The sequence below is a fragment of the Cnephaeus nilssonii genome, assembly GCF_951640355.1.
Source record: "Cnephaeus nilssonii genome assembly, chromosome: 7".
In the NCBI taxonomy this organism is placed as follows: Eukaryota; Metazoa; Chordata; class Mammalia; order Chiroptera; family Vespertilionidae; genus Cnephaeus; species Cnephaeus nilssonii.
In genome coordinates this window covers 90,995,226-91,020,484 of record NC_137078.1, presented here as the reverse complement: position 1 = coordinate 91,020,484, position 25,259 = coordinate 90,995,226, and the positions used below count along the sequence as shown (strand labels likewise).

Sequence of the window (25,259 nt, the reverse complement as noted above, 5' to 3'; positions counted from 1 at the left end):
CGGCCTGGGTCCTAATCCAGGAAAGGAACCGCCAGCCACCCTGCTCGCCAGCTCAGATTTGCTCCTACACTTCAGAGAGTCAAGTAGCTCAGCCCAGCTGGGCTTGTGTGTTTTTTTGTGTCACCCGATATGGGCAGAAGGAAAAAAACCCAGCTTTCCCCTGTTTTTCCAGTAAGGAGCTCGAAAAAGAACAGGATGTTTGGACTTGCAGGCATCCAGTGAGTGTCCAGCTTGGCTCTCTCTGAGCCCCAGCACCGGCTGGCTGGGACGATACGCCACAAGGAGGGCACCACCACGGCTCACACAGCCCAGGAGCGTGGGCGCCCTGAGCTCATTAACTCCCCACAACCCCACAAGGGCTATTATTAGTTCTCTTTTCACAAATGAGGACGTGAAAGTCCCGAGAGGGAAGACCCTGCTCTCATCGCACAGCCCAATGGGCGGCGCGGGAACTGGCCCCAAGTGTGTTGATGCTGGAGCCACCAGCGGGTCAGAGATTCGCGTTTTGGGAAGATGTCCGGAGAGGTGCAAAGGAGAAATAGCTCTATCCGGGCAGGCCTCAACGGGAGGGAAAAGGTCCCCAGCCTCACAGCCGAAACAGGAAGGGAGGCACAATGAGAGGAAGTGGAGGGCGGGGCAGGGCCCTCGGGGCTCCCCTCTGTTCCGAGAGGTACTTTCGGCAAAAGCAAGGGCCCCAGTGCAGGAGGGGGTCCCCTGAAGGCGGGGCTTGGTTCAGTGACCTTATGGCTGTGTGCCAACCGCTGAGCACCGACTCAGGGCCCTGTTGGAACTATTGAGAGGAAGGCAGACTCCCTCCTGTTCAGGGGCTCACAGCCCAGAGAGAGGCAGATAAAGACACGGACTGGGGTGGGCAGGGAAGGCTTCCTGGAGGTGGGGATGCCTGGTGGGGTCTTGAAGAATAAGTAGGAGCTGGTCAGGTGAGTGGGGAAGGGAACTGGGGGGTGGCAAGGCCGAGATCCTAAGGGGCACCTGTAAGCTGGTTTAATATATTTTATTGATTTTTTTTTTTTAGAGAGAGGAAGGGAGAGGGATAGAGTTAGAAACATCGATGAGAGAGAAACATCGATCAGCTGCCTCCTGCACACCCCCTACTGGGGATGAGCCCTCAACCAAGGTACATGCCCTTGACCGAAATCGAACCTGGGACCCTGGAGTCGCAGGCCGCCGCTCTATCCACTGAGCCAAACCGGCCAGGGCCTGTAAGCTGGTTTAAAGAATGCAAGCTGGAGTGACACGATTGGGTCTGCCCTTTGGAAAGGCCCAGGTGAAGGGAACAAGGCTTGGTGGCAGACACCCACAGCCTGCCAGGGGGTGGGGAGGCAAAGGAGTCGCCAGGGGAGATGGGGAGACCCAGACTCTGACCTGCAAGTGCCCCACCAACAGTCAGGTCACGCAAGGGCCTCACACTGGCACTGGGGGACCTAAGGCTGGTCACCCGGGAACGGAAGGGCACTGAGTGGCCTCGTGGTCATCGCTGGGCATTTTCTGGCCAGGAAATGACTAGGAATTGCCGCACCAGAGAAAGGGGAACACAAGCACTTCTGGTGAAAGGAAAACTGGTTTCTGAAAACGAGAAAAGGAACTTGGGGCCCAGTCATATTTTCCACGGAGATCCAGGGGGCTCAGAAACCGAAGCAGATGCATCAGCGGGGGAGGGGTGCCGCCCTCTAAACTCCTTTCAGAACCTTTTTTAAAGGTGGGAAATGAAGATTCTGACCACGGGGCTACCATGAAGTTCACACCGGGCTGGGAGGGCCTGGTGCGGAGACAGAGCCTGGGATGATGCTAACACGTCCGAGGCACTGGGAGGTTTAGGAAGTGCCTCTGCCCCGGCATCAATTTTCTCGCACAGTTTACCTTGTATTCAAAGGGGTCCCAAAGGATACGTACGAAGCAGGCGCTGACACCTATTCTCCGTCTTCCTGCTGTCCTGCCCCCCCGGGCTTGTGCCACGTTCTGTGTCCTGCTCAAGGCCTCTGTGCCCCACGATCACAGCTTAGCTCGTGGGGGAGGTGTGCAAGGCAAAGAGGCAGGGAGCCCTGTGCCTGGTGCGGGCTCTCGAAAGCCAGGGAGCACAGGCAGCAAGCTAGGGGAGCGGGAAACCTGCCCTTATGTGGACAGAGCAAAAGCGGGACAGGTAGGGAATCTGAGGAGGTGCAAGGAGAGAAGAAATGAAAGGAACAGAGGGAAGGAGGAAAGGAAAAAAGAGTAATAAGGCGGCTAATATTTGAGTGCTTTCTGTGTGCCTGGCACTGTGTTAATTCCACTTTGTTGCTGGGTGGTGCTATTCTACCTTCACAACATCCCGAAGAGGAGGTACGAGTATTAGGTTAGAAGAAACACGGGAGGGAGACGGCGAGAAAGGCCACCTCTCTCCAGAACCCGCAGCCTCCGCCGAGGGCTGCGCTGCCCCAGGAGCAAAGTCGAGCTGAGCCTCACTGTTTAATGACAAGCATACAGATAGTGTTCACGGTAAAATTCAATTAGAATTCAGTCAGAATTAAATTAGAAATTCACGGTGCCAGGCAGAAATGGCACACGGAATTTGAAAAGAGGGTTTTTGACTTCTGTAACCGGCTTCGCTTGACTTGTACTGCCCGGCGGAGGGCCTCTTGGTTTCTGGACCAGCCCTAACCCATCTCTGAGGGTGGAAGGATCCAGAGGCATCCCCCGGGCAGAAGTCACCTGGAGGCACCGGGCCCCGGTCCGGAGACCTCTCCAGGAGGGCTGTCCCATTCCTGGGTGTAAATCTGAGCTGCTGGCCAGTCCCTTCTCCTGGCCGAGCCCCCGGGAAGACAGTTCACAGCCAGGGGAGGATGCGCATGGTTTCTCATGCTGCTTTGGGAAAGGAGGGCATGTCAATCACCAGTCTGCGGCGGCGACTGGCAGGGGAGGAGTGTTAGCGGCAGGCAGCCCACTCCACGGCCCCGGTGCAGAGCTGATGCTCAGAAGATGGAGCTGAGAATTGCTGTCAATGCTCAGCTCGTTGGTGGGCTTCATATCCCACTTACTGCCGTGTGAGGCAGAGAGAGAATGAGACAGAAAGAAAAGGAGGCCCTCGAAAGAGAGAGGTAAAGAGGGAGACAGAAGGAGAGAGACCGGCAGAGCCAGAGAAACAGAATGGGAGTAAGAGGAACAGCCGAGCCCTGCAGCCCGGGTTCCCAGGGTTTCCACAGCCCAGGGAACAAAGCCCTGATGAGGGATAAATATTCGGTTACAGAAGTGAGTGCCTGGCTCGCCGAGGCTCACAGCAAGAACGAGTTCTGCAGGCAGTTCTGCGGGCAAGGACAGGCCACCACTGCCCGGGGCCCAGGAGCCAAGCCAGCAGCAGGAGTGGGCAGGTGGGCAAAGCCCGCTTTTCAGACCAAGCAGGGGGTCAGGAGCGATGGCAGTGGCTGAACCACCACCAAGCCCCCCAGCGACCTGGGCTTCATGGAGCAGAAAAGAGTCGGTCTGGCCAAGGGTTTGGCAGGGAGCCCACCCCCTGCAGCCCAAGAGCTTGGCCACCCTAGGAGGGCTGGCAGAGCGGCCAGGCTGCCTGCCCCGGAGCCAGCCTTTCAGAGCAGACAGACCATGACAGCTTGGCCCCGGGTGGCACTCTGCCTCCGTGAGGGTGTTAGGTTGGGGAGGTTTCTTCTAGAAGTTTCCATATGGCAGACGTCTGGCTGAGGACACTGAGGCCAGCCCGGAGCAGAACTGTAAGTCCTCTGGTCCTCCCCATCTCTTCTCTGAGCCCCACCCAGCCCCCGGCTCCCAAGCCTGACTCTTTCAGTGACTGAGAACAGCTTAAAGGAGCACCTGTTGCAGGAGACAGACCTTGCATCTTAGACAGAAATCGAAGTCTGGTATCCAGAGAAGCACGCTCCAGCTCCCTTTGCTTCCCAGAAGGAATACCAGGATGCCAGTGGAGCAAGAGAAAAGGTTGCCCTGGACTTCATCAAGGCCCCACGGGCGTCACTGGGCAGCCTCTGGGCCTTAGTCTCCTATCTTTAAGATGAGTACGCTGGCCCGGCCCACATGGCTCAGTGGTTGAGCATCAACCTATGAACCAGGAGGTCACGGTTCGATTCCCGGTCAGGGCACAGGCCCGGTTTGCGGGCTCGATCCCCAGTGTAGGGATGTGCAGGAGGAAGCCAATCAATGATTCTCTCTCATCATTGATGTTTCTAGCTCTCTCTCCCTCTCCTTTACTCTCTGAAATAAATAAAAATATTTTTTTAAATGAGTACACTGGAGGAGGTCCCAGGTCTGACCATCTCAGATTCTAGAACAACTCTAAGGCCAAGAGTGTGAGTCTCTAACAGGTGGGTGGAGGTGAAAGAAGATCCTGATAAGCAGAGAGGTCTTTCAAAGCCTTGAGTGGGACTGCCCCCAAAGTCACCCTTGAAAAAGATAGACCTGTATGTGGCAGGAAAAAAAAAAAAAAAAGCGAAAACCACTAAGAATTAAATATAAAATATAAGTATTTAAAAACGCTTTTCTTTTTTGGTGTGAAAAAATGGATTTTTAGAAGTCACTGGATGAGTTTCATCAAAGGTTTTGGTAAACGGTCATGGCCAGCTGCTCCCCCGTTGAGGCTGCAGGAGTAACGCTGGCTTTCTACCTTTAAGCCACAGACATGGAATGCGCCGGGGTGAGGGGAGGCCGGGCAGCCCGTCAGAGCAGAGCACAGGCTCCCAAGAGAAAAGCTACTCTATGTAGGGCATCACTGAGGCATCACGCCTGGTGAGTCTCGATGATGATCCTGATAACAGCCACATCCATTTCTGTGCACTATACAAAGGCTGTACTTACATTGTCTCATGTCAGCCTTTGCAACAGCTCTGAGAGGTGGATTAATAATATTAACCCCATGTTGCACCAAAAATAAATAAATAAATAAATAAATAAATAAATAATTAAAAAGCTGTCTAAGTGAGTTGCTTCCAGGTCTGAGAGCCCATGAGAGGCAAGGCCGGGGCTCCGTGTCAGAGCTAGCTGACTGTGAATTCTGCACGCGGGCCACAGTGACTGATTTTGGGGACTCGCAATGAACTTGTGACTAAAATATGAGCTAAAGGAAAAGTAAACCCCTTTCAGATGAGGTACAGGGAGAACTTGGCTCCGGCTAAATTCAACATTTTGTTGGTATATTCAGTAATGAAGGTGGCAAGTTTGGCTGAAAGATGCAGGTTTTCACTGGCCAGTATCCGCATCAGTAACTGGAGTTGGTAGAACCAATGGGCTTCAAAGTCTTGAAAAACCAAGTAGCTTATTTTTATAGCTGCCTGTCAGGAGGGGAAGATTTGGGAAGACCGGGTCCATTTTAAAAAGCCTAAACTGGAGGGTACAGTTGTGTTTCTAGCAACCAACTCATAGGAAATTATCCAAAAGGCTAAAAGAGGGTCAACAGTAGTGTTACGGTGTTTGGGCCTATTGTCCAAATATAGCAATTGACTGTATTTTTAGATATTGGTGCCATGAGGTATTATGGTTTTTTAAAATATACTTTTTATTGATTTTTAGAGATAGAGAAAGGGAGGAGAAAGAAACATCAATGTGAGAGTGAAACATCGATCTGCTGCCTCCTGTACGCCCCCTACTCGGGATTGAGCCCAAAACCTAGGCATGTGCCCTGACTGGGAATTGAACTGGCAACCTTTCCGTGCAAGGATGATGCTCAACCAGTTGAGCCACACTGGTCAGGGTGAGGTACTATGTTTTGTAATGGCAGCATGTTTTGGAGGTTTTTAACAACCTCCAATAGAAAAATGCTTATTAAGTGGCATTCAATGAGAAAAGCAGGATGCAACATCGTGTCCTCAACTATGTTTAAAAATATATACATGCAAATATAAATAACCAGAAGTGGTTATCTGTGAGCAGTGGGATTACTGTTTATTTTTAAATATATTTTTTTAATACTGGACTCCCCTCTACCCCCCACAAATGAGCATGTAAAGTTGATATACTGGGGAAAAAGCCCAATGACTAAACACATAAAATTAGCCCTAGCCAGCTTGGCTCAGTGGATAGAGCATCGGCCCGTGGACTGAAGGGTCCCAGGTTCGATTCCAGTCAAAGGCATATACCTTGGTTGCAGGTTCCCCGGGCCCTGGTCGGGGTGCCTGCAGGAGGCAACCAGTCAATGTGCCTCTCCATGTTTCTTTCTGTCTCTCCCTCTCCCTTCCACTCTCTCTAAAAATCAATGGAAAAATATCCTCGGGTGAGGATTTACAACAACAAAAAAAATCCCAAAAAACAAAAACCATAAAATTCATAGAAAGCTCTGCTTTGTAAGAGGGGGTGGATAGGTTCTCGACTCTCAGGAGGAAAAAGCATTGGATTGGGGCGGTTGTGGAGGCTTAAGGCAAGCCAGACTGGGTACCCACAGAAAGGCCCCAAATCCCTGGGGCAGCTTTTTCGGCTGTTCCTGTATAAGAAGGGAGCATTGCATCCAGTTTGGTGTAGGGGCACCAACACTGCACCCCAACCCACGTGATAGCTCTGTGAGCACCGGAACCCCCCTAATCTCTCTCAGCCTCAGCCTTATCGTGTGTAATATGGCCGCAGGGGCCCTGACCTCAGAGGTCATAAAAGCAGCCATCACAGCAGACCCCGTACTATGCATTACGCCCACTTTCTCCAACTCCCATTTTACAGATGAGGAAGTTGTGGTTTAAAGGGAGTAAGTAACTCACCCAAGACCTTGAATGGAGTCAGAATTTAAACCTGGGCCCCCGGCTTCAGGGACTGAGCTGCCTTCACTCAGGCCAGGCAGCCTCGGGGGGGATGGACACACTCCGTGACCTGAAAAGGGCTTTACCCACGTGGGCCGCTATTGTGACGGTAACAACACGGCACATTATTTTGTTGTGCATTCCAAATGCTTTTGTGCTGATATATTTAGAACCTGCTGTGGAAGATGAGACTAAAAAGATTGCTGATTAGATTCTGTTTTGATTGGTGAAGGGAAAAGTGCCTGCCGCAGAAATCTCATTTCCTGCTGGATTTAGCCTTTGAAGAAGTGTCCGCAGGGAAGAGGTGCTCGGCTGACTGGGTTTGATTCCTCACTCCCAGGTTTCTAGCTCTGTGGCCCTCAGCGAGTAGGCTTCCCTTTCGGAGCCTCAGTTCCCTCACCGGGAAGTGGGAAAAGTAACCCCTACAGCTCATGGGGTGGCCCTGAAGGTGAAGGAGGATAATGTAGGTAAGGGCAGGGTCATGAGTTCGGATCTTCCTGGACCTAACGAGCTTGGAGGAAAGACAGTTCCCGCAGGGAAAGAGCAGAAAGCAGCCCGGCTCACGGCTGAGCCACAAGAAAGGGAGGTGGTGGGCAGCGAAGACCCGCTGCTGAAAAGTGGCAGGGAAAGGGGGCAGAAGATGGTTCTCTTCCCCCCTCCCACCCCCCACCCCCACACTTCAGGTATTTGGGTGGAAAGAGGAAGAACAGAGTAAGCTACCAGATAGGGTGACCACCTGCCGAGTGTGCCCAGGACTGAGAGGGGGTTATGCCAACAGTTTCAGACTCTGCCGGTAACAACAGGCTGTGGGGTCCAGGGCAAGTCCCTCAGGGCCCAGGAACCGCCTCTGTGAAAGGGAACTGGACCAGTTCAGCTCCAGCGGGTAGCGAGAGTGTGGGCTTCAACCCTGCCACCTGGGCTGTGGCTCCCCAGTTGGTGGGGAGGATTCTGGAGGATTCGGGGTGGGGCAGAGCTGGCGAGGGGAGGCTGGTGGGAAGCTCAGCGCCCCAGGGGCACTTTTGCCCCAGAAAGGCATCTTCCCCACGGAGCCCAGTCTGCCTAGGGCTTTGGACTGGCACGGACCCCTCTGGGCTGGCAGGATGGGGGCGGAGGTGCGCGGGAGGAGGAGGGGGGGGGAGGAAGGGGAGCACCAGTGCGCATGCCCAGTCCCCCCCACCCCATGGGGGGAGTCTCACCGAGGGCCGGGCTCCTACCTGCAGGCCGTTTGGGTACCCGTCGCCGCCCTCGGAGAGTGAGTCCACCAAGTCCTCTTCATCCAGCGTGGCCCGCTTGTAGGTCGACATCTGCAAGGCCAAGTGCAGCACGGACTCCCTCAGCGCCTCCATGGCTCTCACACCCGAACGGGGGAAATGGGGAAGCGGCCAGGCGCCGCTGCCACCACCACCGCCGCCACCGCCACCACCTCCGCCACCGCCTCCGCCGCGCCCCGCCCCGGCCCGGCCCGGACACCGAGACCAGCCCACCGACCAGCCCGCCGCGGGAGGGGGTCCCGCCTCCCCACCACCCTGCGCTTCGGCCACGCCGCCCTCACCCCCAGCGCCGACAGCGCTGCCGCCAGTGCGCCCCGCGGCCACACGCTCGGCATGCTGCGCCCCGAGACGCCGGGGTCCCCGCCGCCGCCGCCGCCGCGCACCCGCACCCGGCAGGTCTGGGCGGGCTGGGCAGCGGCCGGCCGGCATTGCGCCACCTTCGCGGGCGGAGCCAGGACAGCGCACAGCTCAGGTTCCCTCCCCGGCCCCCCAGGGGACCCCCGAGGCCCAGGGGAGACCTCCCTTTCCCAGAGATCAGGGCGCAGCCAACACCTGGCCCTAGCCGGCAGGAAGGGGCCGGCTGCAGCCGCTCCTGGTGAGAAACCTTAAGCCCCCTCCATAATGCCCGACGGCAGCTACCAAGGGTCAGGTGTTAGGAAGGCGCCCCTAGTTTGGCCCACAACAGTGAGGGGTCCCTCCCACCATTAGCCTGGAGGTGCGGCCGCGGGGGTCCCCCATCTGAGCTGCAAAGATGAGTGAGAAAGAAGAGGTAGAATAAAAAAGACAGGTATCTCCCCCTCCCCTGTCCTCTAGCTCGAGGGTCTTTAAGCCAGAGTTCATGAATGATTTCAGAAAATCCCAGAGAACTCCCCTGACATAGAAAGAAAGAAAAAAAAAAGCTGAGTGTCCGTTTGGGTGGCTGGAGGGGAATTCAGTGCTTGCCTCCAAGCTCCAAGGTGTGACTTCCCCCCAAACCCTCAGCTTCAGGTCTCTCAAAGGAGTCAAAGGCCTCAAGCAGGTGCTCTCTCCCCCGCCCCTGAGGCCTCTCAGGGGCCCTGTGACCTCGGCTGGAAAAGTGGGCTCTCTCCGATGCGGGGTGCTCAAGTAAAGACGCTGGACACCCATTTTGCCTTGCACCCAAGACCCTAAACCCTCCACTTCAAGTGAGACCTGGACTCCCCTACATTTTTCCGGCTCCCCAAAAGCACTTCTGTTCATTTCCCTATCTGATGCTGACAGCACAGATCCGTGTGAAGCCACAGGCTCAGAGAGCGTCACAGCCACACCGACAGCCTCCTGCCCACTCCGAGTCCTCTCCGCAGCCACAGCGGGTCTTTCAAAAGGGAACGCGAATCCTGTCGCTCCCTGGCTTACGACTCTGTAGGGACAGTGCCCCGTGACCCTGCCCACCCGATCCTCACCTTGTGCTGCTCCCCACCTCACTCTCCTAGACCCTCACTGTGTGGCCCTCATGGTTGTTCAGATTCTCCAAGTTTCTCCTCCCCTCCACCCAGACGTTTATTTATTTATTTATTTAATACGTTTTTATAGGTTTTTTAGAGAGGAAGGGAGCAGGAGAGAAGCATCGATGTGATAAACACCTATCGGCTGCCTCCTGCATGCCCCTACTGAGGATGGAGCCCACCACCTGGGCATATGTAAGCCCTGACTGGGAACTGAACCCGAGACCTTCTGGTGCATGGGACCACGCCCAACCAACTGAACCACACTGACCAGGGCCAGACCTTTATTATTATTGTTTTTTTTACTTCTTTAAGAGAAAAGATTTTTTTAGCCCTAGCTGGTTTGGCTCAGTGGATAGAGCGTGAGCCCCCAGACTAAAGAGTCCCGGGTTAGATTCCAGTCAAGGGCATATCCCTCAGTTGAAGGCCTGACCTTGGTCAGGGCACATGGAATAGGCAACAATCGATGTGTCTCTCACATTGATGTTTCTCTCTGTCCTTCCCCTGCCCTTCCACTCTCTCTCTAAAAAAGAAAAGAAAAGAAATCAATGGATAAATATCCTCAGATGAGGATTAAAAAATTTTTTTTTAAAGATTTTTTTATTGATTTTTTTTAGGGAGAGAGAAACATTGATGTGAGAACAAATCATCGATCATCTGCCTCCTGCACACTCCCCAACAGGAATCAAGCCTGCAACCTGGGCATGTGTCCTGACCAGGAATTCAATGGGCATCCTTTCTGTTCCCGGGACGACGCCCAACCAACTGAGCCACACAGGCCAGGGCTACCCAGACCTTTATAGCACTGTTCCCTTTATCTGGAACATTCTTTTCTCACCTCTACTCCTCCCCTGGTCAGCTCCTGTTTTAGATCTCAACTGAAATGTCATCTCGTCAAATGTCCTGACTGCCCTAAGTAGCCCCTCAAATTCGGTATCACAGCACCCCATTATTCCCCTTTTAGTATTTATTGCAGCCTGCTACTACTCCTTTTTTTTACATTTATCTCCTGCCCTTCCCCAGAATTGTGAGCTTTATCTGGACTGGGACCTGTTCTGGCAGAGAATCCCATCACCTGGCTACTGTAGGTGCTCAATAAACAATTAAAGTGAGTGAGGGAACAAGTGGAGGGGAAGTGACAAGTATCCTTTAAATCCTTCTGCATCTAACTTTGCAATGCCCAAGGACAAAGGACACTTGTGTAAGGGGCACAAGTCCGGGGCAAGCAGAGTACTATGGCAAGATTTATTTTTTTTTAAATCCTCATCTGAGGATATTTTCCCATTGATTTTGAGAGAGAGTGGAAGAGAGAGGTAAAGACAGAGAGAAATATCAATGTGAGAGACGTGAGAGAAACACATTGATTGGTTGCCTACTGCACGAGCCCCAACCAGAGCCCGGGCCGGGGAGGAGCCTGCAACCAAAGTAAGTGCCCTTGACTGGAATCGAACCCGGGCCCCTTCGGTCTGCAGGCCGACGCTTTGTCCACTGAGCCAAACCAGCTAGGGCTTTATGGCAAGAATTTTAATCCTGGAGCCTCCTGCCTCACTCCCACGGGGTGAAGGAGGGAAAGGGCTCCTAGGCTTCTTCACTTCACGCTGGGTTACAGCTGAGCCTTTTCCGAAACTAGGACAGTTGGTTACACGAAGTAACAGGTGTCAAACACTCAAGGAAAAGACACTTAAGAAAGAAGTTCAGTTCACCAAGCATCCCCCCTTCCTGGCACAGCAGATACTATTTCCGGGACACCTAGGGGTCGGAGGTATTCGTCAGCTCTTTTACCCATCATCTCATTTAAGCCTCTCACCCTTCCCTCTGAAGCAGGTCTTACTGGCCCCTTTCACAGAGCCTAAAACTGAGGCTCAGGGAAGAAACCTGCCCCAGGTGCAGGAAAGCAAGGCTCCTCCCCCTTCACCTCATTTCAGAGGTCACCCTTTCTGGGAAGCTACCCTGACCACCCTCCCCTGACCCCAGGCAGCCTCTGATCCCTGCTCTGTACCCCCCCAACCCCCCACCCCTGACCCCAGACAGCCTCTGATCCCTGCTCTGTACCCCCCCAACCCCCCACCCCGCATGGCCTCCCACCCCACGTTTTCTTCTATGGAAGTACACAGCACTTTAGACTCTAAATGGGAGAATCTTGAAGGCAGGGATTGAATCTCGTGGGGGCTGGAAGTTCATGGTGGAGGGGGGGGGGGGCTGCATCTGCCCTGTACCCCACTGCAGCCTGTCTGCGGACAGATGAGGGAGCTCACATACCTGTCCGCAGACGAGGAGGAAAGCTCACATACCTCCCAAGCAGAAATCCACAGAGATGGAGAGCTGTTTATTTCCCAACACACAAAAGACGAGGGGCCCTTCCGGGAACGCCCGCCCGGGGCCCTGAAGTGAAACTGAACCCCCGCAGGCGTGGGAATGGCTTAGTGGGCGCTGTTAGGTGGGAGCTCCGAGGCCCCAGCAGGTGACTGACATTCCAACCACAATGGCAGCCCTATCTTTGTTCCCGCCCACAGCCAGGGCAGGGACTTCCATTCACGGTCTTGGATCCCCACACCCACCTAGAGCCTCAGCCTCAGCAGGTATCACTTACATTTTACAAGAGAAGTGGAAGGGGGTGGAGGGGGAGACCCAACACCCACTAAGTGCTGCTTGACAAACTCTCTCCTGACCCCACAGCACTCTGTGAAGTGGGAACCAGCACCTCCACTTTACCGATGAGAAGGCTGAGAATTAGGGAGGAGATGGGACTTGTCCTCTTCACCCCTCCCCAGGCCCCACCCAAGTCACCTGGCTAGACAGCCAGGGAGCCAGGAGGTGACTCCCTGCACACCGACTTCATGATTCTGCCACCAGAGAACCCCAGCAGCACAGCTAGCAAATGGCAGAGCTGGGCCTGGAACCTGGGTCCTGCCTCCTGGTCCCACGCTCATCGCTCATCGAGGAACGGGACGCTGCTTCTTCGGGCGGCACTGAGCTGGCAGGGCGGCCAGCGCTCCATCTCCCCAATTGCCTCATTTGCGGCTCTGGGTGCCACGCCTGGCCGCGAGCTTGTGGGGAGGGGGGGGGGGGACACCCTCTGCTTTGTGGAGCCTGTACCTTGATCTGCTGGTTCCTGTCCCGCCCCACCCCACAGAGCCCGGGAGGATAATCCGGCCTGAGGTTCCCGAGAAGGGCTTGGTGAGACCAAGGACGGAGGAGCCACAGCCGCAGAGGAGGCGATGAAAGTCAGATGCGGGCGTGACGCTGCCAGCTCTGGAAACCCCACCCTGTGGAAATCACAGGCCCGGGGTGAGCAGAAATGAGGAATCTAGATGCTCACGTCGCTCTGACTTGTGGTTGGTTTGTCCAGGGCAGGGGATCTTCAGAGAATTTTGGAGCATGTCAGAGGCAGGAAAGAGCAGCTCCTGAGTGAAACTCACAGGCCTGGGACTCCGAGGCCACACCCTCCAATCTGTTTTCAGGGTGGATTTCTGAGCCTCTGCTCCTTAGGGATACAGCCCTTTGTGGCCAAGGGCCCTGTCGATTCCTGCCTCTCTGGTGCCAGTAATTAGCTGAGATTTGCTAAATCCTCATATGTCATCTCATACAACCACTCACGTTATATGTTAAATACTTGCGTTTAATAGACACAATAAGGTAGGACGTAAAAGCTCTAGATCCAAACCTCAGTTCAGATCGCCACTCTGCCACTTCCCAGCTGTGTGACCTTGGGCCAGTGACTCGGCCTCTCTGTGCCTCAGCTGTCTCATGTGTAAAACAGGGATGATAATAGCAGTACCTCCTTCACAGGACTGTTGTGATACTTAAATGAGTTAGTAAGTGTTTAGAACAGTTCTGGGCACACAGCAAGTGACTACTAAGTGTTAGCAGTTATTATTTGTATAATTCTTTCTTATAAAACACAGGCCCAGAAACTTTCAATTGACCCCCACCTCCTAAAGAACAAAATCCAAACTCCTTAGCTTGGCATTCAAGGACTCCCCTATCTAGCCAGAACCTACCTCTCTAGGCTCACCCTCCACAGACCCTTCAGGTGTGTGGTCACCACTCTGACCCCAGATCTATCTCTGCGGGGTTTGAGGGCTCAACAAGAGTTCACCGAGGCCTTGATGCTTGTCAAGCCCGGTGCTTCCCGCTGAGGGGGTAGCCCTGCATAGGGTACGGTCCCCACCCTCAAGGGATCGGCACCTGATATTCCCCCTCTCAAGACTGTGAGTCCTCCACCCCAACTACCCTTTTCTTTCTCTGGCCTACCTCCTCCCCAGCCTGAAGGAACTATGCCCTGCCTGCTGGTGGGCCCTGGCATAGCACCTGCATTACATTCAGGCCTTTGTCTAGGCGTCCTTATCCTGGAATAGAAAGGATCTGGGGGGTAGGCAACAATCATCTTATTACCCTCTATCCCTGGTGGCCTGCACAGACCTGGTACATAGGTAACTGGTTAATCTGTACCCCAGCTTGTCACTAGGGCATAGGCATCTGTGACTTCCACAAGGAAATAGAATTGAGTTGCTCGATAACAATCAAGTAGGATTCAAATAGGACAACCATGGCTAAGGGGCAAGAGAGTAAAAATATGGCCATCTCTCCTGAGCATGACATCACGTGACATCTATTACTGCTATTACATTATCCATTACATTGCTCAGTGTCTTTCACTCGTGATATTTCCATGTGGTTAATTTCTTTTTAAATGTGCCACAAAGTTCCTGAGAGAGTAAACGGCTTATTTGCTTTCTGATAACAGGAATCATAGGAATTGGCCCTATCCCTTTTTCCCTTGGCTGCCAGGAAGCTCACAGCCAAATCAGAAACTCACCTATGGGCATTTTCCTGGTCTTTATGTTCAGCTTTTTCTTTTTTACCCACATTTTCCACTGTATTTTCTCTTATCCTATTTTCTATTTCTACTACGTATCATTTTATGGAATGCATTTTAATCATCACGCATCCTGAATAAAGTGAATTAGAAAACAAAATGTATTAGGAATACCCCTCCCCTGATTGATTCTCCTGGGAAGGTAGCTTCAAGTTCCTTACTCAACACTGGGAGACTGAGGCAGTAAAGACAGACCCAGGTTTGACCCCAGGGTCCCTGGCTCATGTGACCATGTCATTTTCCCTTTCAGACCTCAGTTTCCTCATCTGTAAAAGGGGTTGTTGTGAAGAGTAAATGAGCTGAAACATGAACTTCCTGGTATGGAACATCCCATCCCAAAGTGAACTGGTACCTGATGGACACGCTGAAGCATCCACCTCCTACCTGCTTTTCTTTATTTTCCTTCCCTACTTTTCCATTTGCTTCTGCCCTTGTCCGTATTTTCTGACCTTGGCCTTAGTTCAGCCAACACTTGGCATTAATCTAGCCCTGCTGCTGTACTCAGGGCAAAAATAACAGGCTGAATGTCAAGGTGAATGTCAACAGTGAGAAGTCCAATCCAACTCACCAAGAGCAAGTATGCACTCATGATAAATGGGATGTGCGTGGTACTTTACCTTCCTCCTAAAAACACATTACCCCAATCCAATCACGAGAAAAACATCACACAAATCCCAACCGAGGCACATTCTACAAAATACCTGCCTGGCACTTCTCAGAACTGTCAAGGCCTTCAAAAACAAGGCCAGTCTGAGGACTGTCACAGCCAAGAGGAGCTTAAGGAGACACGACGACTGAACGTAATGGGGTGTCCTGGATGGGATTCCTGAACAGAAGGAGTATATTAGGTAACACTAAAGCAATCTGAATAATGATAGACTTCGGTTCGCAATCATGTATCAGTATCAGTTCATTAACTGTGAGAAATGTACCACAAATACAGGGTGAGGCAAAAGCAGGTTTGCAGTTGTGAGCATGTGAAACACAGTTTATTCTTGTATTATTATTATTATTATTTATTAATTCTTATATTATTTTCCTTACAAACAACTATAAACCTACTTTTGCCCCGCCCTGTGTAAGATGTTAGTAACGGGAAACTGGGTGTGGGGTAAGGGAAATCTCTGTGCTACCTTTCCAACGATGCTAAAAACCTAAAACTGTTCTGAAATAAAACGTTTATTAAAACAAAACTGGCTGTCCCCTAAAACAGAAAACAAGAGTCGTCAACTCCAACACAAGCCCAGCACTGCCTGTTTCTCAGGCTCTTTTATACACGTATTTGTGTCTCACGATCACCCTGTGGAATAAGCCCTGGGATCCCCATTTTACAGATGCAGAGACTGAGGCCAGAGGAAGGAGGCAGCGTGCCAGTTAGCGGCAGAGTGGGTGGGGTTCAACCCCGGATCTTCCTGACCCTCTCAGGGCCCTGCCTCTTTTCTCACGCCACCTTAGAACCTGGCTCTCGAGCCAGACCTCCTTCAGAGATGACAGGCTGCCCCAGTGGCGAGGTGGGAAATTGGGAGGGTATGACAGAGGCTGGGGGAGTGAGACTCCACTTTGTGCCACCCAGGGGTCAGCTGGAGCTGGAGGCCTGAGCATGGAGAGGGGGAAGGTGGGCAGAAGTTACGGAGAGGGTTGGCCTAAAGGTGAGACTCGGGGGGAGACCGGAAGGCCAAGAGCACAGAGCGTACGTGGGAGGTCAGGGTTGCTAACTGCCTCATCGGGGAAGGTGGCAGCCCTGCCAGCCAATGAGTCAATCGCTCTGGTCTGGACCAGAGTCCCAGGCTGGGCTCCCCATAACGTGCGGGCAGTGGGAGACTCGCCCACACACGCAGGGAACTGGAAAGCACGCAGCCACTTGGCCAGGTGTTGACTCACCTGCCTGGGGGGGCGGGGGGGGGCGGGAGGCACTGAGAGCCTTACCGCGTGCTGCCAACTGACAGCCTCAGGGCTCGCGGAGGCCGTCCCACACCCAAAGCTGGCCGGCAAGCCTGCCTTTCCCCGACACAGGCCACTCATCGCACCGCTCACCGTCCAGCCCCGTGCACGGCTACCACGCCTCTCTCCATCCCACCTGCCTGACAGCCTCCATCTGTCATCTCTGCCTTCTGTCCAGGCCCACTGACTCTGTCCCCTTCCCTCGAAGCCTTCCCTGATTAGCCCTGGAGCCCCCCCCCCCCGATCTCTAATTATCATCCCCCCCAACCCCCATCACTCCCCAGTCCCTCATCTCCCAGTTGGCTCCAAGCAGAACCTTCTAAATTGCCTGATATGATCCCGTCAGTCTCCTTCACACGCTGGCTCCCTGGAACTGGCAGAAGAAAGCATGCTTCCTGGCCTGGCTCCCAACCCCCCCCCTCCCACCCCCAGGCTCTGGCTCCCACCCAGTCGCTCTCTCACCACTTCTCCCTCACGTGTTCGAACCTCGGTAAAATATGAGTGTGCTTCCTGCTTCCAGACCTTTGCATATCTACTGCCCCCTGCCTGTGAGGCCTTTCTTCTCATCCTTCCCCCGGCTACCTCTTCAGCTCAGATGCCTCTTCCTCCAGGCAGCCCTCTCAGACTTCACTGTGACCCGTCCCGCTGGCTCCCCAGCCGCACCCTGCATGGCCTCCTAGCAACTCATCCCAACAGACCGCAGCCAAGTGCAGCTGTGTGACCTGCACCAAGTCACCCCGCTTCCTTTCTGGGCTGTGGTTTTCTTGTTTATCAGATGAAGAGGATAATGGTACCTACTCCTTCGGGTCTGTGTATATATTAAATAAAACAAGACACACAAAGTCCTCAGCCCAGTGCCTCACGGGAAGCAGCCCTGAGTAAATGCTAGCGTGGGTGGTGGTGGGTTCAGAAAGGGCCGGCTCTCCCAGTCACACTGAGAATGACGGAAGACGGGGAGGGAAGGAAAACCCGGAGCACCGAAGACATGCCAGGTGCTGGACCTGGTACTTGCTGACACCTATCATCGCCTGACTCTTCCCCGTTGCATACTGTAAAACGACTGCCATTTCGGGAGGGTGAGTAACTTGCCCGAGTCCTAGATCTGGTAAATAACAAAGCCTGTATCTATCCCCAAAGCTTGTGGTTTTGCCATGACAACAAATAAAATGGCAGCCCCAACCCACTCCATCCTTACCACCGAGGCATCACCTCCGGGCCAGGTTAAAGGGGCGGAGTTGTCCACTCTGATCTCTGAGCACCACGTTGGAGACAGACCGGAAACCTGCAGCTGGCCCCGAGCTGTGCGGGGCAGCCGGTCAGTCCTCAGCTGAGGGGACCGAGTGTGCCAACTTGCTGACCTAATCACATAAAACTCAGGACAACGTTAATCTGTCGCTTAATGATGTTTATGAGGACGATGGTGACAGAGCTGCCCAGTAATTAGGCTCACCCAGGAAGCAGCTCGTGGCAATGGCTGTAATTGGTATTTGTGTTGCACAGGGGCAGGTGAGGGCTGGGAAGAAGGAAGAGGGAGGAGGAAGCAGGTAGGGCCGGGAGGGGACTCCTGGGATCCAGAACTGAGCGTGGCCAGGGCCCTCACAGTTTGTACCAGGCCCTGTGCCAACCAACTCATGTGGACCATCCTGCTGAACGCCCATGATAACCCCGTGACGGGGGCCCTATTACCCCTTTTCTAAGGTGAGGAAGCAGGCTCAGAGATGTCCGTTCACCTGTCCAGGGTCACACAGCCAGTGAAGAACAGGGCCAAGATTCACACAGGCTTGCCCATCTCCCCCTCCAGCCCAGGTGATGTCCTGGACAGCGGGAGGTCATCAGGGCTTGGGCTGGAAGGCAGGTCTATATTCTGGTCCCAGCTGGACACTGCCTTGCCCTGGGCCTCAGCAAGTGACTTCCCCTCTCCGGAACACAAGGAGAAGGTGTGGCTGTCAGACTGGGAGTGGCTAAGAGTGCGGACCTGGGAGCGAGGCTCCTTGGATCCTAATCTTGGGGCAAGCTACTTCACCAACTGAGCCTCAGTGTCCTTGTCCGAAAAATAGAGATAAGTGTCGCCCTCATAGGGTTGTGAGGGTTAAATACGTTTAAAAACTTAGAACAATGCCTGAGTATTATTATCCTTTATGGGGAAAATATGGGCTTTGGAGTCAGTTTTTCCATCTGTAAAATGGGAAGGCAGTTGCTGAATTAGACAGTGGTTCATAAGCATACACCTTTTAATCTCGTAGAGCCCTTTATTTTAAAAACTTAACATGGCAACCCAAATATAAAAGAGATACAAGCGGGGCCCTGGCCGCTGTGGCTCAGTTGGTTGGAGTGTCATCTCATGTACCAGGTCGCGGTTTGATTCCTCATCAGGGTTGTGGGTTTGACCCCTGTCGGGGCGTGTACAGGAGGCAACCAATCGATGTATCTTTCATATCGATGTTTCTCTCCCTTCCTCCCTCTCTAAAACCAGTTTTTTAAAAAGGAGAGAGATATAAGTGGTACTGCCGCTTACGTATCCAATGACCCATACCTTAACCCCAAACCTGGCTTCCTCAGAGGATCCAAGGAACGGAGTTTGAACATCACTCCTGTACATTCCTCTCAGAACTAATGAATGGCTCTAAGGCTCTGAGAAGGAAGGCACGGTGGATGCAGGAAATGAGTGCCTGAGCTGGCTGGGCTTGCGCTGCCCAGCAGAGGTGGAGGTGGGCACATGGAGGTGTGGGACAGGCCTGGCCATGCCCGAGGTGGAGTTCACTGGGCCTGCTGGCGGCCACCATTCAAGCTAGATAACCATCTCCCCGAGAGGCAGCTGACAGCAGAAGGAAGAACAATGGACTCGGGTCAGGTGATGGGCCCACATTCTAGCCCAGCCACATGGCCGTGGGCAGCTCATGCCACCTCTCTGGGCCTCACGGTCCTCGACTGTAAGGTGAGGATGACAGGACAAAACCAAGTCACATGCATGGGCAGGCTGTGCGACTGTGAAAGACTGCCCCAAGTTCATACGTTCACTTATTCTCGCAGATTATTTTCCCTTCCTAAGAGCACAGTTTGGAGCCAGACAGACTATGAAGTTTAAGTCTCAACTGCGCCATGTACTGGCTGTGCCAGGGTTCAGTTATCGAACCTGTTCCCTCCCGTGTACAGGGACGAAAAGGGCTTAGCACAGTGTTTGCTGCTCTTGGATCTGGGGGAACAATAACTAAGGGCAAACTTGCTCCCCAGTGCCCCCGTCCAGTGCAGACAGAGCTGGCGAGGGGCGAGTGTGCCTGGCCCACGGAAGCGCGCAGGGGCAAAGGCAGTAGTTGGCATCTTTTTGGTTCTGTGCTAACGTGTAGCTCGAGCTTCCCTGGGCTACACTGGGGGTATGTCTGTCCTGTCCTTAAAAGACCAATTCCATTCCATTGATTCCTGTTTACTGAGCACTTATCATACGCCAGGCCTTCACCGTAACCCTGCACCTGCATAGTAGGTAGCACTGTCCCCATTTGCCAGATGAGGAAACTGAGACTCAGAGAGGTGATGTGACTACCACAGGGCCAGGGTGCCCCCTTCACAATGCACAGGATCTGGAGCCAGGCCCGGAGGACTTCTCTGGTGTGGAGGCCGCTGACGGGCTTGTGAGGACCCTGGGGGACCAGCCCACATCACTTGGAGTTCTGGCAGAAAGTGGCACCCTCAGAGTGAGGAGACCCAAATGGCATTAGGTCTTACTCAGAAAACAACCTTGACCTGAGAGGAACCAGCAGCCCCGAGCGGCCGAGTCCCCTAAAGCCCAGTGCCATGCTACCTCCTCCAGGAAGTCCTCCTGGACCAGTCCTGCCACCTCATCGCTTCTCTGGCCCCCGGTCCACAGGCCTTTGCTATGCACCAGAACACTCTACATGCATCACTTATTTAATCCTGCCAACCACTTCCTGGTTGATCTCTACTTCTCTGAGCCTCGACTTCAAAAAACAACCAGGATAACAATGGTAAACGTGCATTTAGCGCTTACTTCCTACGGGAGCCTGGCTTGGTGACACAGACAAGATAAGGGCTGAGAGGAGTCTGGCCTCTCCCTGCCAGGCTCGGGAGCTGTCCCTGCCAGTGACCGCAGACCCTCTTTCCCCACAACTAACTCCTGTCCTGAGGAATGCAGCCAAGTGCCGCAGAAGGAGCCCCGGAGTGGGAGCCAGGAGGGCAGGTTTGGGTCCTGGCTGTGCCCTCTCCGGGCTGCTTCCTCTCGTGCCCCCACCCCCAAGGTGGGAGGGGATGATGGAAATGCAGTCTTGTTTTGCCAGGTGATCCTTATCTTCTCCTTCCCAAGTGATAGGCTTGTCTGGACCGAACACCATGGGGTGGGAGATGCCCCAGCCACCGGCTCCCCTGGCAGCAGCAGCCTGGCCCTGGGCCCTGCCTGCTGATTCTTTCCCTCTCCCCTGCCACCCTCCCGGGCCTGGGCTCTCCCTCTGCCAGGTTCCTGCTACTTCTGCCCCTACTTGCCCAGTGCTCGCTGACACCCTCCTCAAGCATCAGCTGGGCTTGCTCCTTCCCAACCTCACCCCTGGCTGCTTTCCTAAGATGGGGCTCTGCCACCTGACAGCCACGGTGCCCGGACCTGAGAATTCCCGTGCCAGGGCAATGGCAGCGGGCAGGGCCGAGGCTCTCACGGCTTGTCCAGATGGGTAGCACCCTTAATAGCTGGCAAATCTGCACCCCAAGTAACGTAACCATCCCTGGCAGCCTCACCCTCTCTCCCCAGGGGGAGTGTGTGTAGTGGTTAGGAGCTTGGGCTCTGGAACCAGTCAGGGTTCAAGTCTCAGCCAAGTACTCACTCTATAACCTTGGGCAAGTCACCTAATCCCTCTCTATGGCTCAGCTTACTCATCTGTAAAATGGATTATTAACAAATTGTTAGGAGGATTAGATGACTTAATAACACTGAGCACTTAGACTGGGACCTGAAACAAAGGACCCACTCAACAAACATCAGCTATTGCCATTCCGAACCCTCTGATCAGCCCGAGGCAGGACTCCCAGCTGGCAGGCCACAGGTCGGGTCTGGCTCACCGAGGTGCTGTCAAAGGTGGTGAAATGCCAACATTTAGAAGATTAGACACCAAAACCAGCATTTTCAGCTTTCCTTAAAAGACAAACGAACACCAAAACAAAACAAAACAAACACTGGACAATGCTGGGCCCACATTCTCAAGTGGCAACCGCCAGCTGGAGCCAGGAGTGGCTGTCTCCCCCTGGACAGGCCGCGGGTCCCCGGCGCACCACGGCCACCCCACCCCAACCCCTCCTTGTCTCCTCCTCTCTGGGGCCGAGCGTTGGCTGCCATTTTCCTCATGCTGGTGCTGGTGCTGGTGCTGATAACAAAGAGAAAAGAAACCTTTCTTGTACCCTCATCTCGGTGGGAGATGATGTGTATGAGGCTTAAACACAGGCAGCACTCGCGTGTGGTGGGTGACAATCAGAACAGCAATCCATCGCCCTGAGGACGGGACTTTCTGGGGAAATGGAATGTTCTGGAAATGTCCTCTATCTTGATGCCCCTGTTGGTGACACGGGTGTGTCCAAACTCATCGAACTGCTTGCTTCTGGCCCGTGCATTTTACTCTAAGTATGTGACACCTCAGTAAGAGAAAAAAGGTGGAAACGCGAAAAACAGGTCAGGAGGGTCTCATGGAGCCTCAGTGGCTGACTCTTTCTCGTGGGGGCGGAGGAAATGCCTGTGAACTTAATACGCTGACAACTGCGAAAGAAGACACAACCCGGGGGCCCCTGGGAAATCGCCCGGTTGCCCTGCCCACGTGTGAGTGTGAGACCTACAGTCTAAGGCCACGAATGACTGCCCTCCGAGAGCTGTCTAGAGCCACGAGGTCCAACACACAGGCCACTAGCCCCCTGGGGCTATTAAAATGGAAGCGGACTGATCAAAAAGTAAACTCCTCACTTGCACCAGCCACATTCCGAGGGCTCCATAGCCACCCGGGGCTCACGGACAGCACAGATGCAGAACACCTGCATTTTCACAGCTAGTTGTACTTGTCGGTGCTGGTGTCCACGCCCAGCTACAAACGCGGGCGAACTGCTGGGTCCGCTGCCAGGGCAGGCACCCTGGTCACGGCCGTGCAGCGCCTGACACAGAGCAGGTGCTCAGTGAACACGAGCTAATGAATGAACAAAGGCACGCGAAGCCAACAGTAAAACCTGGGCCTCCCTCACCAACGCCGCCTGTGGGGCCTCCAGGGCTGGTCTCTCCTCCCTTTCGGGACAAGGCACATGGACCCATGTCCTCAGGAGCGCTCAGAGCCCCAGGGCCTGCAGGAGCGCCGATGTGCCAGCCGTCCTACCTGAATCCAGAACAGCACGGCAGCGGTGGGAGGGGTAGCTGGGGGCATTTCTGTTTGTGAGAGTAGCTTTTGAAAAGGGGGGGGGGCAGGGGCAGGTGGTAAGATAAAGCAGGCTGGGCCCGACTCTGCGGGTTCAGGAGGGAGGGCTGCTGAGCACAGGGAAAAATCTACGTTAGCCCCCATGCCCGGCTGCTGGAATTTGAGCTGGGCAACAGCCTCAGACACCCACAGACACTGCGGTGGTCAGAGTAGCTGGGACAAGGAGCCACCTCGATCCCCAAAGAGACACCGCCATCCTGTAAGGGCATGAACCCACTATCCAACCCTATGGAGCCTCTTAGGGATGCCACTGCCCATCTGTCCGTTCATTCATTTAAAAAGTATTTATTAGGCACCTACTGTGTGCCAGGAAATGAGTTCCTTGCCTGATATACATGGGTGAACAGGACAAAGCCCTTGCTCTCAGGAGCTTGAACTTTAATAGGGAGACAGACAACACACCATGCTGCTTAAGAGTTATAACAACAACAGCATTCAACACTCATTGAGAGTTCAGTGTGTGCCGAGCACGGTACTACGTGCTTTTCAATGCATTTCTCATTTAATCCCTACAACAATCATATGTATTATTATTGACCTTATTTTATAGGGGAGGAAACTGAGGCACAGGGAGGTTATGGCCAAGATCATCCAGCTCTGAGGGGTAGAGTTTGGGATTTGAACTCGGCTAATTTGACTCTGGATCTATCTGTGTTATAAGAAAGTTCAGCGGGGTGGAGTGGTAGAGACGGCCGGGGGAGGAGTCCAGGAAGGCCTCTGTGAGCAGGTGACATGTAAACTGAAACCAGAGGACGAGGTGTCAACCAGGGACAAGGACACTGGGGGGGGGGGGGAGGTCGGGGGGGGGGGGGGGCAGCAGAAGCAAAGCCCCCGAGGTAGGGCCTAGGGCCGTGTGGAGGGTTCAAAGAGCAGGAAAAAGGGCCGTGTGGTTGGAAGGGAGTGAGACAAGGGGATCCCACCTCACCCCATTCTAGAGATGAATTAACTGACACCCAGAGACGGGAAGCCCCCCGAGAAAGCGGAGCCAGGGGCCCTGCCGGGACCGGAAGCCTCTGGACTCTGTCTAGTGCTCCTTCCAGAGCTTGGCCTGCTTGTGCCAAATGCTCGGGGCTCTGGGGCGAGGACTCGGCCATCCTGGGCTGAGGATGACTGAGGGCAGTGATGGGCTGTCGCCTCCCTGCACCCAGATCCCCCCTTCCTTCTCGGTCCAGGGGGTGCTGCCCAGGACTCCCGTCTGTTTCCCCAGCCAGGGCCGCATACACAGGCTGCCCCTCCTCACTCCCAATGCAGGCCCTGCCCCTTATTTCGCTTTTTGGCGACTCGGAGGGGTCGGAGTGAGGACTTCCATGTCCTAGATGGAAAGACAGATTGTGAAGACAGACACACGTGGCTTAGCTGTTTAGTAATTAGGACACTGGGTGAGTCACCGCGTGTCCTTGAGCCTCAGCTTCCCCCTCTACACAAGGACAGTAGTGGCTTCCTGGAGAACTGCTAAATGTGTCAAATGAGACGCTGTGGACAGTGGCAAGCTCCATCGGCCTGCCAGGTCTGGGGCTCTCGGTACCTCTGATGAGAACAGCCACGGGCTGGAAATGGCAGCTCTGCCTCGCCAGCCAGAGCCCACACCTGCTGCCGTGGCTGCGCCCACGTCGGGGGCTGCCGCTCCTGGGCACTGGGCCCCGACAGGAACTGGGAAGGGACCGATGAGCCTCTGTGGAAGGCAGCCAGGCAGGCTGAGGGACAGGCCCCGGCCCAAGTTGAGCCTGAGCCCCCGTGAGCATCCTTGTGGGGCAGAGATCTGGGGCGGGGGAGAAGAGAAAGGCCTGGCTCAGTGTTTTCCCAATAGCCCAATGGGTCACATCCCTTCTGGGCCCCCCAGAGGGTCCAGGTGGGTCACCTCCAGAAACCTGCCTGCCCCACTCCTGCAGGGACCCCTAATCCAGCTCCTCCCACCCTCCTGGGAGCGGTGCCTGGAGCATGCGTCCACTTCTCTACCTCAGGGCCTTCGCTTATGCTTTCTTCCACCTGGAGAGCCTTGTCCCCTGCTCTGTTCTCAAGGGCTTCCTCGCTCACGTATCCTGCCAGGGCTCAGGCACAACCTAACGCCTTAGTCCCCAGTCCCTGCTGCACAGACCACTTGTGTAGAACTCCTGGGGGCTGCAGGGGCCTTCGCTTAGAGGAATGGAAAAGCACTCTCCCCCTGGGGGGACATCCCTTCTGCGGAACTGGTGGTGGGAAGAGGAGAGGTGTCTTGTGGGAAGGGCCAGGGGCCTGAGGGCACTCTGGAGTGTGTTCCAGAAATCCCTCCGATCATCGAGGTTCAAGAGGCAGGGGGAGGCTGTCCGGAGCCTGGGACTTGGACCCGGAAATCTGGCTGTGTGACCTTCGGCAAGTGACTTACCCTTGCTGATCCTCAAACCCCTCACTTATAACCTGGGGCTGCTATTCCCTAGGTCTGTAAATAGAGGGCAAGGGGCTGGGCACACAGGAGGTGCTTGAGCCTGGGGCCAGCTGGAGCCATGGACTGATGCGGACATCCCCAGGGCTCCACTGGCTAA

The 25,259-nt window shown here is 54.3% G+C and overlaps 1 protein-coding gene across 2 annotated transcripts in view; it reads right to left on the bottom strand.

The window, feature by feature from the left end:
* The window catches only part of ECE1 (endothelin converting enzyme 1), a 99,481-nt gene that overhangs the window by 44,577 nt on the left and 29,645 nt on the right, over positions 1 to 25,259 (bottom strand). The window contains exons 1-2 of one of the 2 annotated variants that reach the window (XM_079776736.1): positions 8,293 to 8,390; positions 7,955 to 8,044 (exon numbers count right to left, since the gene is read on the bottom strand). In XM_079776736.1, coding sequence (XP_079632862.1) covers positions 7,955 to 8,044; positions 8,293 to 8,346 — 144 coding nt within the window. In that variant the 5' untranslated portion in view covers positions 8,347 to 8,390. Of the gene's footprint in view, positions 1 to 7,954; positions 8,045 to 8,292; positions 8,391 to 25,259 lie in introns of those variants that run through there. The other variant, XM_079776737.1, reaches the window with a different exon arrangement.